At 51.8% G+C, this 14533-nt stretch overlaps 2 protein-coding genes across 7 annotated transcripts; one reads left to right on the plus strand and one right to left on the minus strand.

The window, feature by feature from the left end:
* Positions 1–705: 705 nt before the first annotated feature.
* SAT2 (spermidine/spermine N1-acetyltransferase family member 2) lies at positions 706–2338 on the minus strand. The gene is made up of 6 exons (XM_003912267.2): positions 2057–2338; positions 1838–1889; positions 1618–1701; positions 1418–1519; positions 1228–1268; positions 706–1086 (listed from the first exon to the last, which is right to left on the minus strand). Exons 1-6 carry the CDS (start codon positions 2120–2122, stop codon positions 919–921), a joined length of 513 nt encoding a protein of 170 aa, XP_003912316.2. The 5' UTR covers positions 2123–2338; the 3' UTR covers positions 706–918.
* A 121-nt stretch (positions 2339–2459) lies between these two features.
* On the plus strand, positions 2460–7995 carry SHBG (sex hormone binding globulin). 6 transcript variants are annotated; one of them, XM_021928684.2, is made up of 9 exons: positions 2460–2637; positions 4664–4837; positions 4973–5064; positions 5228–5426; positions 5757–5918; positions 6146–6305; positions 6436–6572; positions 7317–7524; positions 7768–7995. In XM_021928684.2, exons 2-9 carry the CDS (start codon positions 4727–4729, stop codon positions 7914–7916), a joined length of 1218 nt encoding a protein of 405 aa, XP_021784376.1. In that variant the 5' UTR covers positions 2460–2637; positions 4664–4726; the 3' UTR covers positions 7917–7995. The 6 variants fall into 6 exon arrangements, with proteins under 6 accessions (XP_021784376.1, XP_021784378.1, XP_021784377.1 ...); XM_021928686.2 differs by having other exon boundaries at positions 5237–5426; XM_021928685.2 differs by having other exon boundaries at positions 4692–4837.
* The last annotated feature ends 6538 nt before the right edge of the window (positions 7996–14533 follow it).

Consider the following 14533-nt stretch of genomic DNA (forward strand, 5'->3'; position numbering starts at 1 on the left):
CAGGCTGCTCTTGAACTCCTGACCTCAGATGATCCGCCTGCCTCGGCCTCCCAGAGTGCTGGGATCACAGGCATGAGCCACTGAGCCCGGCCAGGTGTGAGCTTTTGTCGGGCACACCAGATTGAGAATACAGACTGTTGGGCTGGGCACGGTGGCTCCCGCCTGTAATCTCAGCACTCTGGGAGGCCGAGGTGGGCTGATAAAAATACAAAAATACAAAAATTAACATGTGGTGGCAGGTGCCTATAATCCTAGCTACTCAGGAGGCTGAGGCAGGAGAATCGCTTGAAACCGGGAAGCGGATGTTGCAGTGAGCCAAGATCCAACCATTGCACTCCAGCTTGGGGACACAAAATTAAAAAAACTAAAAAAAGACTTTGGACTGGGCGCGGTGGCTCACACCAGTAATACAAGCACTTTGCGAGGTTGAGGCGGCCATATCACAAGATCAGGAGTTACAGACCAGCCTGGCCAGCATGGTGAAACACCGTCTCTACTAAAAATACAAAAATTAGCCAGGCATGGTGGTGTGCACCGGTAGTACCAGCTATTCGGGAGGCTGAGGCAGAAGAATTGCTTGAACCCATGAGGCAGAGGTTGCAGTGAGCTGAGTTCACGCCACTGCACTCCAGCCGGGGGGACAGAGACTCTGTAAAAAAAAAAAAAAAGAAAAAAAGAAAAGAGAAGAAAAGACCCAACGCCACATCAGGTCATGCAATTCTTATTTATTTTTCACCCTCAACAAGGAAGAAAGGTCTCTCCCTCAATTCTACTCTTCCAGTACTTGAGGATAGGCACCCCCAACCCTCCTTCCTCCAGGGAGGCCTCAGCGTCAGTGTTTGTGGAAATAGTTTCTGAAGAGTGCTTGAGCTGGTGGGGAAGGAGAAACTCAAGAGAGAGATCCCCCTGGGGATGGTGTCACTTTCCTGCCAACTTTCTCATCGCCTCTTCTTCAAAGCGGAAGAAGTGCCAGCCCTCAGCTTCCGTCAGATCGCAGGCTCCTAGGGCCTTGTACAAGTCCATGGCCCTCTGGTTCCAGTCCAGGACAGCCAGGCGGAATTGGGAGCAGCCCTTATCCAAGGCCACCTGTGGGAGAAGACATCACTAACTTTTCTGGGGTCAAAAAAGGAAAAGGTTTTCTCCCTCCCTCATTCAACCCGGGTCCTCCCCCTCCATATACCCTTGCTTCTTTAGGTCCTCACTTGTCACCCCCACCCCTCTCCTCACCTCAGCCACCTTTTTGATTATTTTGGAACCAATCCCTTGACCTGTTATGGAGAGAAAGAGGCAAAAAATATCTATTTTTTGAGCTGAAGGGAATCAGAAAAGGACACAGGCTGGGATCTGGGGACCGGGGATGATGGTGGGGTGTGTGGGGTGCTTCGTTCCCACTCCCGCCTCAGCTTCTGTCCAGTACCCCGATATTCCGGCATCACATAGATATCCTCCAGATAAATGGTGCGTCCCTTCCATGTACTGTAGATGAAGTAGTATATTCCATAGCCCACCACGCAGGGCCCTGAGAGAGAGAAAAGAGGAGTACGGCTTCTGGGAGCCTGTGGGGAGACCTCTGAGGACGGCTGGAGAGGTGGACTTCTAAGGCCCAGCTGCTCTTACCCAGTAGCTCCCCGGACGCTGGAAGAATCTCTGCTACCAAACAGTGATAGAAAGGATTCTCTCCAAAGCCATCTGCTCTCAGGGCTGCCGAGATTGGAGTTGTGACAAAGAGATAGAGAAAGAGGACCTGGGTCTATGCCCAGCCTGGAGCTGTCGCCTGGGGAACCCATCCCTCATTTCCTCCCCAGCCTCCGCCAGAACCTGGGTGCTGAGTCCCCACCTTCTTCACTGATCTTCACCTGATCCGAGAGGTTTTCGAACTCGGCTAGTTCCTAAGGCGTGGGTACGGAGGCTGGATTTGGGCAGAAGGGCCCCGCTGCTCCCCGAGCAGGGTCCCAAGGCGAGCCCCTCCCCCCGCCCCCTCCTCCTGCGCCCCCGCTCTGGCCGCGTCACTCTGACCCCCTGGTTTCCGGCCCTCTCCCCTCTCTCCTCTCTTCACCCGAATCAGCCTCAGGATATCTCCACAGTCTCCCTCCTTGGCCTCTCGGATCCGCACGGAAGCCATCCGGATCCCCACTGTCTAGGACCAAAGTCTCACAGCCCCGCAAACGGCAACAAGACCCTTTAAAGGGCCTACGAGCTTGGATCCTGAAGAGCCTGGGAGAGCGGGGTGGCGGGAGTGGCCGGGACGGCGGGGTAGCAGCGGCCTGCGAAGTGGGGCTGGGATTCCGGTGCAGTCAGGGCGGAGAGAGTGGGCCAGCGAGGAGGTCCTCACTGCGGGGCAAAGCCCCACCCCCTCGAATTCTGTCGCAGCAGGGGGCACAACCGTCAGCCAATCAGCTTGGAGAACAGGCGCAGCCCCGCCCCCCCAAGTCCCACCCCCGACAGCTGGATCTTGTGACTGGGCCCCTGGGTAGAGGTCAAGGTTGGAGTGCGGCGGCTTCCTTGCGGTTGTTTGGGTGTCCCAACCTCGATCGAGTTACCCCGTGGTTCAAAGGCTCCCCGGCAGTGCTTTTTAAATTGACGTATGCGGTGATAACCTGCTTTAGCCTCAGGCTCACTCAGCCCCCCAGACCCTGGGTAAGCCTTAAGACCCCCAGCTCTGAAAGCTGTTTCCTGCAGCTCTTGAGTAGGATGAAGTGTTACATCTCGGCGGCATTTGCATTTTTAAAATGTTTTATTTATTTATTTATTTACTTTTGGAGATGGAGTATTGCTTTGTCGCCCAGGCTGGGGTGCAGTGGCGCGATCTCCGCTCACTGCAGCCTCCACCGCCCGAGTTCAAGCGATCCTCCTGCCTTAGCCTCTGGAGTAGCTGGGACTGCAGTCGCGCACCGGCACACCTGGCTAATTTTTTTTTTTTTCCTTCCTTCCTCCCTTCCTTCCTTCCTTCCTTCCTTCCTTCCTCCCTCCCTCCCTTCCTTGCTTCCTTCCTTCCTTCCTTCCGACGGATTCTCACTCTGTCACTCAGGCTGGAGTGCAGTGGTGCGATATCGGCTCACTGCAACCTCTCCCTCCCGGGTTCAAGCGATTCTCCTGCCTCACCTGCGGAGTAGCTGGGATTACAGGCATGGGCAACCACACCTGGCTAAGTTTTGTATTTTTAGTAGAGATGGGGTTTCACCATGTTGGCCAGGCTGGTCTGGAACTCCTGACCTCAAGTGATCTGCCTGCCTCAGCCTCCCAAGGTGCTGGGATTACAGATGTGAGCCACCGAGCCTGGTCTGTCATTTGCATTTTAAAATGGGTCACGGGGTGGCGCAGTGGCTCACGCCTGTAATCCCAGCATTTTGGGAGACAGAGGCAGGTGGATCACATGAGATCAGGAGTTTGAGACCAAACTGACCAACATGGTGAAATCCCCTCTCTACTAAAAATACAAAAATTAGCCAGGTGTGATGGCGTATGCCTTTAATCCCAGCTACTCGGGATCCTGAGACAGGATAATTGGTTGAACCTGGGAGGTGGAGGGTACAGTGAGCCGAGATTGTGCCATTGCACTCCAGCCTGGGCAACAAGAGTGAAACTCCATCTCAAAATAAATAAATAAAATAAAATGGGTCAGGGAGGGTTGGGCCTTGTGGCTAACGCCTGTAATCCAAGTACTTTGGGAGGCTGATGTGGGCGGATCATTTGAGGTCAGAGGTTTGAGACCAGCCTGGCCGACATGGTGAAATCCCCATCTCTACTAAAAATACAAAAAAATTAACTGGGCATGGTGGTGCGTGCACCTGTAGTCCCAACTACTCAGGAGGCTGAGATAGGAGGGTCGCTTGAGAGGGTGCCTCGAGAGGCAGAGGCAGCAGTGAGCCGAGATCACGGCACTGCACTCCAGCCTGAGTGACAGAACAAGACTCTGTCTAAAATAAAATAAAATAAAATAAAATAAAATAAAATAAAATAAAATAAAATGGGTCAGGGAGTGGGTGATGAATTTCTACTGCTAGACTGTTTAGGCCCCGTAATAAATGGATAAGGGAAGATAACTGGGAGGCGGGGGTAGGTCCCTTCTTAATATTCACTGAATCATACACACAGACAATACCTTCCTGGCAGACAGGCCTCAGAGGCCTGGGAAAAGACTGGGGGAGGAGTTCAGACCAGATGCCAGGCACTGTGCCTGCATTTTCTCAATGAACTTCTTTCACAGTCACCCTGTAAAATATTATTTTCCTCATTTTACAGACAAGAATGCTGAAGCACAAAGGTGAAGTGACTTGCCCAAGGTCACTCCGCTAGAAATTTAGGATTCCATTATCTCATTTCTAGTCCTGATACAGGATGCTACTTGGGACGCAGGGCAGGCCTGTCTCTAGACCACAGGCCTGTGAATGCAGCCTCCCCACGTGGACGGAAATCTTGGAGGACCTAGACCAGGCCCTAGAGGAGGAGAGGGGAGACGGAATATCCTCTCCCAGTTCAGAAATTTTCTAGGCAGTGGAGGATGATAGTGGAGGGGACTCTGTCCTTCACCCCATTGATCCCCAGAGGGGTGGTAGCTGGGTCTTGTGACTGGGCCCCTGGGCAGGGGTCAAGGGTCAGTGCCCCTGTTTCCTTTACCCCCTCCCCCCGGGCAACCTTTAACCCTCCACCGCCTACACACAAGGCTGCCTGCCTCTACACATTCTCCCAAGAGTTGTCTGAGCCGCCGAGTGGACAGTGGCTGATTATGGAGACCAGAGGCCCAATGGCCACCTCGCGCCGGCTGCTGTTGCTGCTGTTGCTACTACTGCATCACACCCACCAGGGATGGGCCCTGAGACCTGTTCTCCCCACCCAGGTGCAGGAGCGGGACAGGGCTCTCAGTTCATGCAGTCTTCCCTTCTCTCCTCCTCTGGCCCTGTAGCAGGGCCTCTCCCTCTGTCTGTCTCTGACATGTCCCTACTCAGCCTTGTTTGTTTTCTCTTTCTGATAGAGGGCCCAGGACCCTCCGGCTGTCCACCTCAGCAATGGCCCAGGACAAGAGCCTGCCGCTGTCATGACCTTTGACCTCACCAAGATCACAAAGTATGGGGTTGACCTAGCCCTTGACCCAGTCCCCTGGCTCTGCCCCGTCTCCATCAGCTGTTCTCTTTTCCCTGTCTTCCTTTCCTTATCTGTGAACACCGTGTCCCCAAACCCTCACTGGCTCTCAAAGGGCACATGACATACACAATCTTTTCCTTCTGAGTCCTTCCAGAACCTCCTCCTCCTTTGAGGTTCGAACCTGGGACCCAGAGGGAGTGATTTTTTATGGGGATACCAACCCTAAGGATGACTGGTTTATGCTGGGACTTCGGGACGGCAGGCCTGAGATCCAACTGCACAATTACTGGGCCCAACTTACGGTGGGTGCTGGACCACGACTGGATGACGGGAGATGGCACCAGGTAAGCTAGCTCTGGTCCTCAAGGGAGGGATGTCTGGAGCTGGTCTGAGGAAAGGGAACGAAACCAAGTTATTGGGCATCCCTTTACCACTGTCATCTCATTTAATCCACAGGAACTCCCACAAAGTAGCTATTCTTGGCCCCATCTTTTCTGATGGGAATTCTAAAGCTCAGTCAGTACATAAGTGACAAGACCTGACTGACCCACGGCCAAGGATGCTAGCTGCTTCTTTAAGGCATGTTCTTTCCACTATAGTACTAGGCTGCCTCACAGGAAGGTGGCAGAGACAGATCCCAGGGTCCTCTGATTCTGCTTCCCACCTTCCTGCAGGTGGAAGTCAAGATGGATGGGGACTCTGTGCTACTGAAGGTGGATGGGGAGGAGGTGCTGCGCCTGAGACAGGTCTCTGGGCCCCTGACCAGCAAACGCCATCCCATCATGAGGATTGCGCTTGGGGGTCTGTTCTTCCCCGCTTCCAACCTTCGGTTGCCGGTAACTACATCCCAGGGGTGGAACCCTAGCCAAGGCTCCGTAAAGCACTGCTGGGTGGGTGGCCATGGGAATCTAAGTCCAAGATTTTAGGGAGAGGGGATGGGTTGAGAGCTGCAAGAGGGAGGCCAAATGCTCGGAAGAGAGTAAACTGAGGGCAGAGTGGCCAGGACTGGGGCTCCGATGCCCTGATTTCTACATCCCCATATCTTACCTCTGTCACACTCCAGCTAGTTCCTGCCCTGGATGGCTGCCTGCGCCGGGATTCCTGGCTGGACAAACAGGCCGAGATCTCAGCATCTGCCCCCACTAGCCTCAGAAGCTGTGATGTAGAATCAAATCCCGGGATATTTCTCCCTCCAGGGACTCATGCAGAATTCAATCTCCAAGGTAGATTTCCTTGGAGTGTGTTTTTCCCACCCTGGCCAGCTCAGCCTGCCTCTGTCTCCTTCCACCACTGGCCCCTTTCCTCCTTGAAGCTCCAGCTTTGAGGCCTCAGGATAATCATTTCTCCCCACAGACATTCCCCAGCCTCATGCAGAGCCCTGGGCCTTCTCTTTGGACCTGGGACTCAAGCAGGCAGCAGGCTCAGGCCACCTTCTTTCTCTTGGGACACCGGAGAACCCATCTTGGCTCAGTCTCCACCTTCAAGATCAAGTAAAGGGGGACAATGGGGCGCTGCCTGTATTCAGTGGAGCCTGGAGCAATGAGGGAAGAGGGGAGTCCAAAATGTCAATATTAGGAAGACTTCCAGCCCAGGGAACATAGCAAGACTCTGGCTCCACAAAATTGTTTTTCATTAATAATTAGCCAGGCATGGTGGTGCATGCCTGTAATCCCAGGTGCTGGAGGCCAAGACCAGAGGATCACTTGAGGCCAGGAGTTTGACATCAGCCTGGGCAACATAGCAGAGACCTCTGTCAAAAAAAAAAAAAAAAAATTAGCCAGGCATAGTAGCACATGTCTGCTGCCCTGGCTACTTAGGAGCCTGAGGCAGGAGGTTTACTTGAGCCCAGGAGTTTGAGGCTGCAGTGATATATGATGGTGCCACTGCACTCTGACCTGGACCACAGTGAGACCCCGTCTCAAAAAATAAAATAAAATAAAAATAAGGTTTACGGATGGCACTCAGGTGGGCGGTAGGGGCGAGGGACATATCTTGAAGCTGCCCACAGCAAGCAAACAGTTTTGACTTAGACTGTTTATTTACTTGGGGTAGGTGTGGTTTCAAAAAGGGTCAAGCCAAAAAAAATTAGGGCAGGATTTAAGTGGTGAAAATGGCCAGTAGGTGGAGGCATAGCGAAGAGGCAGAATTAAGGCAGCTAGGGGTGAGGCCACAGTCAGTAGTCCCTGCTCATTCTTCCCTCCCTCTCTATCGTCCCTTTCCCACACACTCTGCAGAAGGTGGTGCTGTCTTCTGGGTCGGGCCCAGGGATGGATCTGCCCCTGGTCTTGGGACTCCCTCTTCAGCTGAAGCTGAGTATGTCCAGGGTGGTCTTGAGCCAAGGACCAAAGATGGAGGTCCTTGCCCTGCCTCCCTTAGGCTTGGCTTCCCTCCTTAACCTCTGGGCCAAGCCTCAAGGGCGTCTCTTCCTGGGGGCTTTACCAGGTAAGAGAGAATGATGTTCAAGTTCATGAGCACACCATTGGAAACAGCTCAAGGAAGGGGGCACATTTTGAGGGGAAGGAAACCTCTGGGAGGGAAGAAGAATAGGCCACAAGAAGAAGATAGTGGGCAGTGGGAGGTAGTGCTTCTGAAAACTCAGGTTGAAGGAGTGGAAAAGTGGGGAGAAGATTCTGAATCTGAGCCACCTTACTCTTCTAATGCCACCTTCGCACTACCTCCCTCTAGGAGAAGACTCTTCCACCTCTTTTTGCCTGCATGGCCTTTGGGCACAAGGTCAGAGGCTGGATGTGGACAGGGCCCTGAACAGAAGCCATGAGATCTGGACTCACAGCTGTCCCCAGAGCCCAGGCAATGGCACTGACGCTTCCCATTAAAGCTCCACCTAAGAACCCCCTTTGAAAGTTACTTATTATTCATTTATTCAACAAACATTCACTGTGCACTAGCAATGTACCAGGCACTGTGCCAAGCATTGAGTTGTCTTGATGAGCAGAAACACTCTGGTTCCTACCCTCTTGGTGCCCACAGTCCCATAGGGAAGCAGACATCCATCAAAGACTAACTAATAAGTGGATAGTTGGAAGCACTGATAAAGGAGAATCAGAGAGTTGTGAAAACATGGAGACTGGCTGGGAGCAGTAGCTTACGCCTGTAATCCCAGCACTTTGGGAGGCCGAGGCAGGCAGATCACGAGGTCGGGAGATCGAGACCATCCTGGCTAACGTGATGAAACCCCGTCTCTACTAAAAATACAAAAAAAATTAGCCGGGTGTGGTGGCGGGCGCCTGTAGTCCCAGCTGCTCAGGAGGCTGAGGCAGGAGAATAGTGTGAACCTGGGAGGCAGAGCTTGCAGTGAGTCAAGATAACGTCACTGCACTCCAGCCTCGGCGACAGAGCAAGACTGTCTCAAAAAAAAAAAAAAAAAAAAGAGGCCGGGCGCGGTGGCTCAAGCCTGTAATCCCAGCACTTTGGGAGGCCGAGATGGGCGGATCACGAGGTCAGGAGATCGAGACCATCCTGGCTAACACGGTGAAACCCCATCTCTACTAAGAAATAGAAAAAATAGCCGGGCGAGGTGGCGGGCGCCTGTAGTCCCAGCTACTCAGGAGGCTGAGGCCGGAGAATGGCGTGAACCCGGGAGGCGGAGCTTGCAGTGAGCTGAGATCCGGCCACTGCACTCCAGCCTGGGCTACAGAGCGAGACTCCGTCTCAAAAAAAAAAAAAAAAAAAAAGAAAAGAAAAGAAAAGAAAAGAAAAATAAAACATGGAGACTAGGAGGCCTTAGTCTGAACGTCAAGGAGAGGTTCTCTGAGGAAATGAGGACTTCTTTTTTTGTTTTGTTTTGTTTTGTGACAGAGTTTTGCTCTTGTTGCCCAGGCTGGAGTGCAATGGTGTGATCTTGGCTCACTGTAACCTCTGCCTCCTGTGTTCAAGCGATTCTTTTGCCTCAGCCTCCCGAGTAACTGGGATTACAGGCGTGCACCACCACCCCCGGCTAATTTTTTGTATTTTTAGTAGAGATGGGGTTTCACCATGTTGGCTAGGCTGGTCTAGAACTCCTGACCTTGGGTGATCCTCCTGCCTCGGCCTCCCAAAGTGCTGGGATTACAGGCGCGAGCCATTGCGTCTGGCTGGAAATGAGGACTTCTTAGGCTGAGATCCCAGCAAAAACCCCGACAGACAGACATACTCTGGATACAGGTCACTTTCTGGAAGCCAGGACCCACCTCATTCCGCAGAAGTTACTCCCTTTGAGACTCCAGTTTCCTGCCTCTGTGGCTGGTCCAGAGGGATCAGGAGGAAGAAAAGAGATGGGATTTTGACATCTCAGTCATCTGGTCCTTGGACTGGCCATTGCTGCCCAGGGAAGGAGCAGCAGGGGGCGTGAGAGGGTCACAGACAGATGCGGGTAGGGGTTCTGGAAAAAGGGGCGGAGGCAGGGAGAAAGAGAAAGGGAGGAGAGCACAGGGAGAAAGTCGCCTCTCTCTCCTAGTCTTGGTCCACTTGCTGCGTTCACAGATGAATTTGTCTCTACTCCATTAAGCAAGAACTGGCTTGTGCTGGTCCCAGCTGGTAAAAACAGACAGATTCGGGAATATCTCTGCCCTCAAAGAATACGGTGACCCAGCTCTCAACCACAGACCTCTGGAGAATGCTGGTGCCCCAGCATCCCTCCCTGGGGAACCCTTGTGTCCAAGCCGCTAGCCCCCCCCCCCCCCCCCAGCTTCCAGTCTTCAGCCCCCTTAGGAAGCCCTGTGTCCTAGTCCAAAGCTCCCAGCCTACTAAGGAGCCCTTGGGCTCAAGCCCTCCATCCTCTTTCCTCTCAAGAACCATTAGGTTAGCCAGGTGGGGTGGTTCACACCTTTAATCCCAGCACTGTGGGAGGCCGAGGCGGGCGGACCACCTGAAGTCAGGAGTTTGAGACCAACCTGGCCAACACAGTGAAATCCCATCTCTACTAAAACTGCGAAAATTAGCCGGATGTGGTGGCGGGTGCCTGTAATCCCAGCTACTCAGGAGGCTGAGGTAGGAGAATTGCTTGAACCCAGGAGGTGGAGTTTGCAGTGAGCTGAGATCACGCCACTGCACTCCAACCTGAGTGACAGAGTGAGACTGTCTCAAAAAAAAATAATAAAAAAAAAACTTAAAAAGAACCATTAGGTTAAAGCATACCTCATGCTCTCAGCCTCCCGAGTAGCTGGTACGACAGTCGCCAGCTACCTCAAGCCTCGGCTAGTTTCTTTGTATTTTTTAGTAGAGACGGAGTTTCACCGTGTTAGCCAGGATGGTCTCGATCTCCTGACCTCGTGATCCGCCCGTCTCGGCCTCCCAAAGTGCTGGGATTACAGGCTTGAGCCACCGCGCCCGGCCGCCTCCTAGTTTCTTACAAGAATCTTTTCACCAGTAACCCAGGCAGCAGGCTGAGTCACTCACTGGAGCTGCTGTCCCTTTCTGCAGGGATCAGCCAGGACCTAAATGACCCCGGGGTAAGGAGGCCCTGAGGAGTCTCTAGGGTAGAAGACACAAATCCCAAGCCCCACTTTGTACCTCTCCTAATCTTGACCCTATAGGCTCTCTCAGGATCTACAACTGCCTCCACCCAGCCAGCAGGGCTTATAGCGGAGTCTTCAGCATGGAGAGGGCATCAAATTTAACTCTGGCCCCTTGTTGATGTTGAGGGTTAACCTAGGCCACCTGAGCATCTGCTAGTACCAGGCACTGTTCTAGATACTGAGGATTTGTTGGTGAAAAGGACAAACAGGCCGGGCGTGGTGGCTCACACCTGGAATCCCAGCACTTTGGGAGGCCGAGGCAGGCAGATCATGAGGTCAGGAGATCGAGACCATCCTGGCTAACACAGTGAAACCCCATGTCTACTAAAAATACAAAAAATTAGCCGGGTGTGGTGGCGGGCACCTGTAGTCCCAGCTACTTGGGAGGTTGAGGCAGGAGAATGGCGTGAACCCGGGAGGAGGAGCTTGCAGCAAGCGGAGATCACACCACTGCACTCCAGCCTGGGCGACAGAGCGAGACTCCATCTCAAAAAAAAAAAAAAAAAAAGAAAAAGAAAAGAAAAAAAGAAAAGGACAAATACCATCCCCGCTCTGATGGAACTTATAATATGGTAGAGGGGAAGTAGACACAAACAAGAACACAAATAAATAAGCAGGATTATTTCAGATAGTGCTCAGAGCAATAAAGGGAATAAAATCCTGTAATATAATAGGAGGGGGAGGGGAGGGGCAACATTAGCTGGGTGGTCAGGGAAGTCACTTGAGCAGAGACCTGAATAATGAAAAGAAGTCATCCTGTGGAGGCCTGTGGAGTGCGAGCCAGCAGGGAGGGGGGTTAGAGAGCCCGGATGCACCTGGGTACCCACCAAGGGGATTGTTCCAAGTGCCAACATCCTGACCTTTTGTCCCTGGAATCTCCCCGGAGCTGGCTTTTCTCTCCTCCCTCCACCCCACCCTCTCCAGGACACTGGGCCCCCAACCTCTCTTTCCCCAGCCTGCCCTAGATTCCAGGATTCCTGATTACCATCCAGAGTTGTCTACACTCTTTCATTAAGACCGACTTCGCTTTGACATCGACTTTGCCAGGCCCCCACCAAGGGCACCTACGATGCCTGCCCAGTGTCCCCTGCCTTCCCCACACCCCCAAAAACTTTTCAGAGCTTGGCAGCACACGCTGAAGCCTCTGGGCCTGATCTACCCACTCACTCCATCCTACCCACTGCCTCTCTCTCTCTCTCCCCCTCCTTGCTGCCCACCTCTCCCACCGAATTTTCTTTCAATTAACATGTATTGGCTGCTGATACATTGGCCAAACACTGTGTAGTCCACCACAGGGAATCTAAACATGAATAAAACTTGGTACTGGCCCTGGAGAACTAGGGTCTTTTTTTTTCTTTTGAGACAGAGTCTCGCTGTTTCGGTCAGGCTGGAGTACAGTGGCACGATCTCAGCTCACTGAAACCTCCATCTCCCAGGCTCAAGCAATTCTCCTGCCTCAGCCTCCCAAGTACATGGGACTACAGGCATGCGCCACCACACCTGGCTAATTTTTGTATTTTTAGTAGAGACGGGGTTTCACCATGTTGACCAGGCTGGTCTCGAACTCCTGACCTCAGGTAATCAGCCTGCCTCGGCCTCTCAAAGTGCTGGGATTACAGGTGTGAGCCACCGTGCCCGGCCTTTTTTTTTTTTTTTTTCTTTTGTCTTGCTCTGTTGCCCAGGCTGGAGTGCGATGGCACGATCTTGGCTCACTGCAACTTCTGCTTCCTGGGTTCAAGTGATTCTCCTGCTCAGCCTCTCAAGTAGCTGAGCTTACAGGCATGCACCAACACGCCTGGCTAATTTTTGTATTTTTAGTAGAGACAAGGTTTCACCATGTTGGCTGGGCTGGTCTCAAACTCCCGACCTCAGGTGATCCGCCCACCTTGGCCTCCCAAAGTGCTGGGATTACAGGCATGAGCCACCATGCCCGGGCAGAACCAGGGTCTTGAGAGAGAGACAGACATGTGAAATGCTTTAGCAGAGGTATCAGAGATGCCAAGGAACCTGGTTGCTAGTTCTACTATGGACCATCAAAGAAATGAGTTATGACTGGACAAGGTGGCTCATGCCTGTAATCCCAGCACTTTGGGAGGCCAAGGTGAACGGATCACCTGAAGTCAGGAGTTTAAGACCGGCCTGGCCAGCATGGTGAAACCCCATCTCTACTAAAATACAAAAAATTAGCTGGGCATGGTGGCAGGCTCCTGTAATCCCAGCTACTGGGGAGGCTGAGGCAGGAGAATCCCTTGAACCCGGGAGGCGGAGGTTGCAGTGAGCTGAGACTGCACCACTGCACTCCAGCCTGGGCAACAGAGTGAGACTCTGGAACAAGAAAATAAAAAAATAAAAAAAACAAAATGAGCGTGTTGTTAGATGTGTGAAGTTGAACAAATGACTAAACCTCTATTACTGTTTCCCCATCTATAAAATGGGAAGTTTCTCTATCTTAGAAGGTTGTTGTGAAGATTTGGTGAAATCATGTAGACATTTTAATGTCTAGCATAGTGTCTGGCATACAGAAAGTGCTCAATATATGATATATATGTATATCTCAATATATATGAGAAATGTCATTCTTATTAATCTCACACATAGTTCTTGACATATTAGTCTGAGCCTGCTGGGTATGAAAGATGAGGGAGGGCGTGTGATGTGGCTGAACCATGGGCAGGCTGACATGGAGTGAGGGCAGATGGGGGCTCCTTGGGCTATGTGGCCTTGTGTGTCCTGCTGAGTAGTTGGAGCTTGATCTGGTCAGTGAATAAACTTTATCTTCTTATCTATTCTTCTTTTCCTTCTTCTTCTTTTTTTTTTTTTTTTTTTTGAGACGGAGTCTCATTCTGTTGCCGAGGCTGAAGTGCAGTGGCGTGATTTCATCTCACTGCAACTTCCAACTCCTGGGTTCAAGCTATTCTCCTGCCTCAGCTTCCTGAGTAGCTGGGATTACAGACATGCACCACCAAACCTGACTACTTTTTTTGGTATTTTTACTAGAGATGGGGTTTTACCTTGTCGGCCAGGCTGGTCTCAAACTTCTGACCTTGAGTGATCCACCCACCTTGGCCTCCCAAAGTGCTGGGATTACAGGCGTGAGCCACCACATCTGGCTTTCTTTCTTCTTTTTCTTCTATTTTTTTTTTTAGAGACAGAGTCTTGCTGTGTTGCCCACTGGAGTACAGTGGTGCAATCATGGCTGGGACCACAGGAGCAGGCCACTGCACCCAGCTTATTTTTAAATTTTTTGTAGAGATGCGGTCTTGCTATGTTACTCAGGCTGATCTCAAACTCTTGGCCCCACTCTTGGAATCCTCCCCACTCAGCCTCCCATAAGCGCTGGGATTACAGGTGCGAGCCACCATTCCTGGCCTCTTCTCTTATTTTCTTTTTCTTTCTTTCCTTCCCTTCCTTCCTTCTTTCAATTGTGGTAAAATATACACAACATCAAATTTACCACCTGAACCCTTTTTTTGTTTTTGAGACAAGATCTCATTCTGTTGCCCAGGCTGGAGTACATTGGTGCAATCACGGCTCACTGTAGCCTTGACTTTCTGGGCTCAAGTAATCCTCTCACCTCAGCCTCCCCAGTAGCTGGGACTACAGGCATGCACCACTATGCCTGGCTAATTTTTTCTTTTTTTTTTTTTTTTTTTTTGAGACCATGTCTTGCTCTGTCACCCAGGCTAGAGTGCAGTGGTGTGATCTCTGCTCACTGCAACGTCTGCCTCCTGGATTCAAGCAATTCTCCTGCCTCAGCCTCCTGAGTAGCTGGGATTACAGGCGTGATAAATTTTGTATTTTTAGTGGAGATAGGATTTCACCATGTTGGCCAGGCTGGTCTCAAACTCCTGACCTCAGGTGATCAGCCCACCTTGGCCTCCCAAAGTACTATGATTACAGGCGTGAGCCACCGTGGTCAGCTAATTTTTGTATTTTTA

This window comes from Papio anubis, chromosome 17, assembly GCF_008728515.1.
Source record: "Papio anubis isolate 15944 chromosome 17, Panubis1.0, whole genome shotgun sequence".
Lineage (NCBI taxonomy): Eukaryota > Metazoa > Chordata > Mammalia > Primates > Cercopithecidae > Papio > Papio anubis.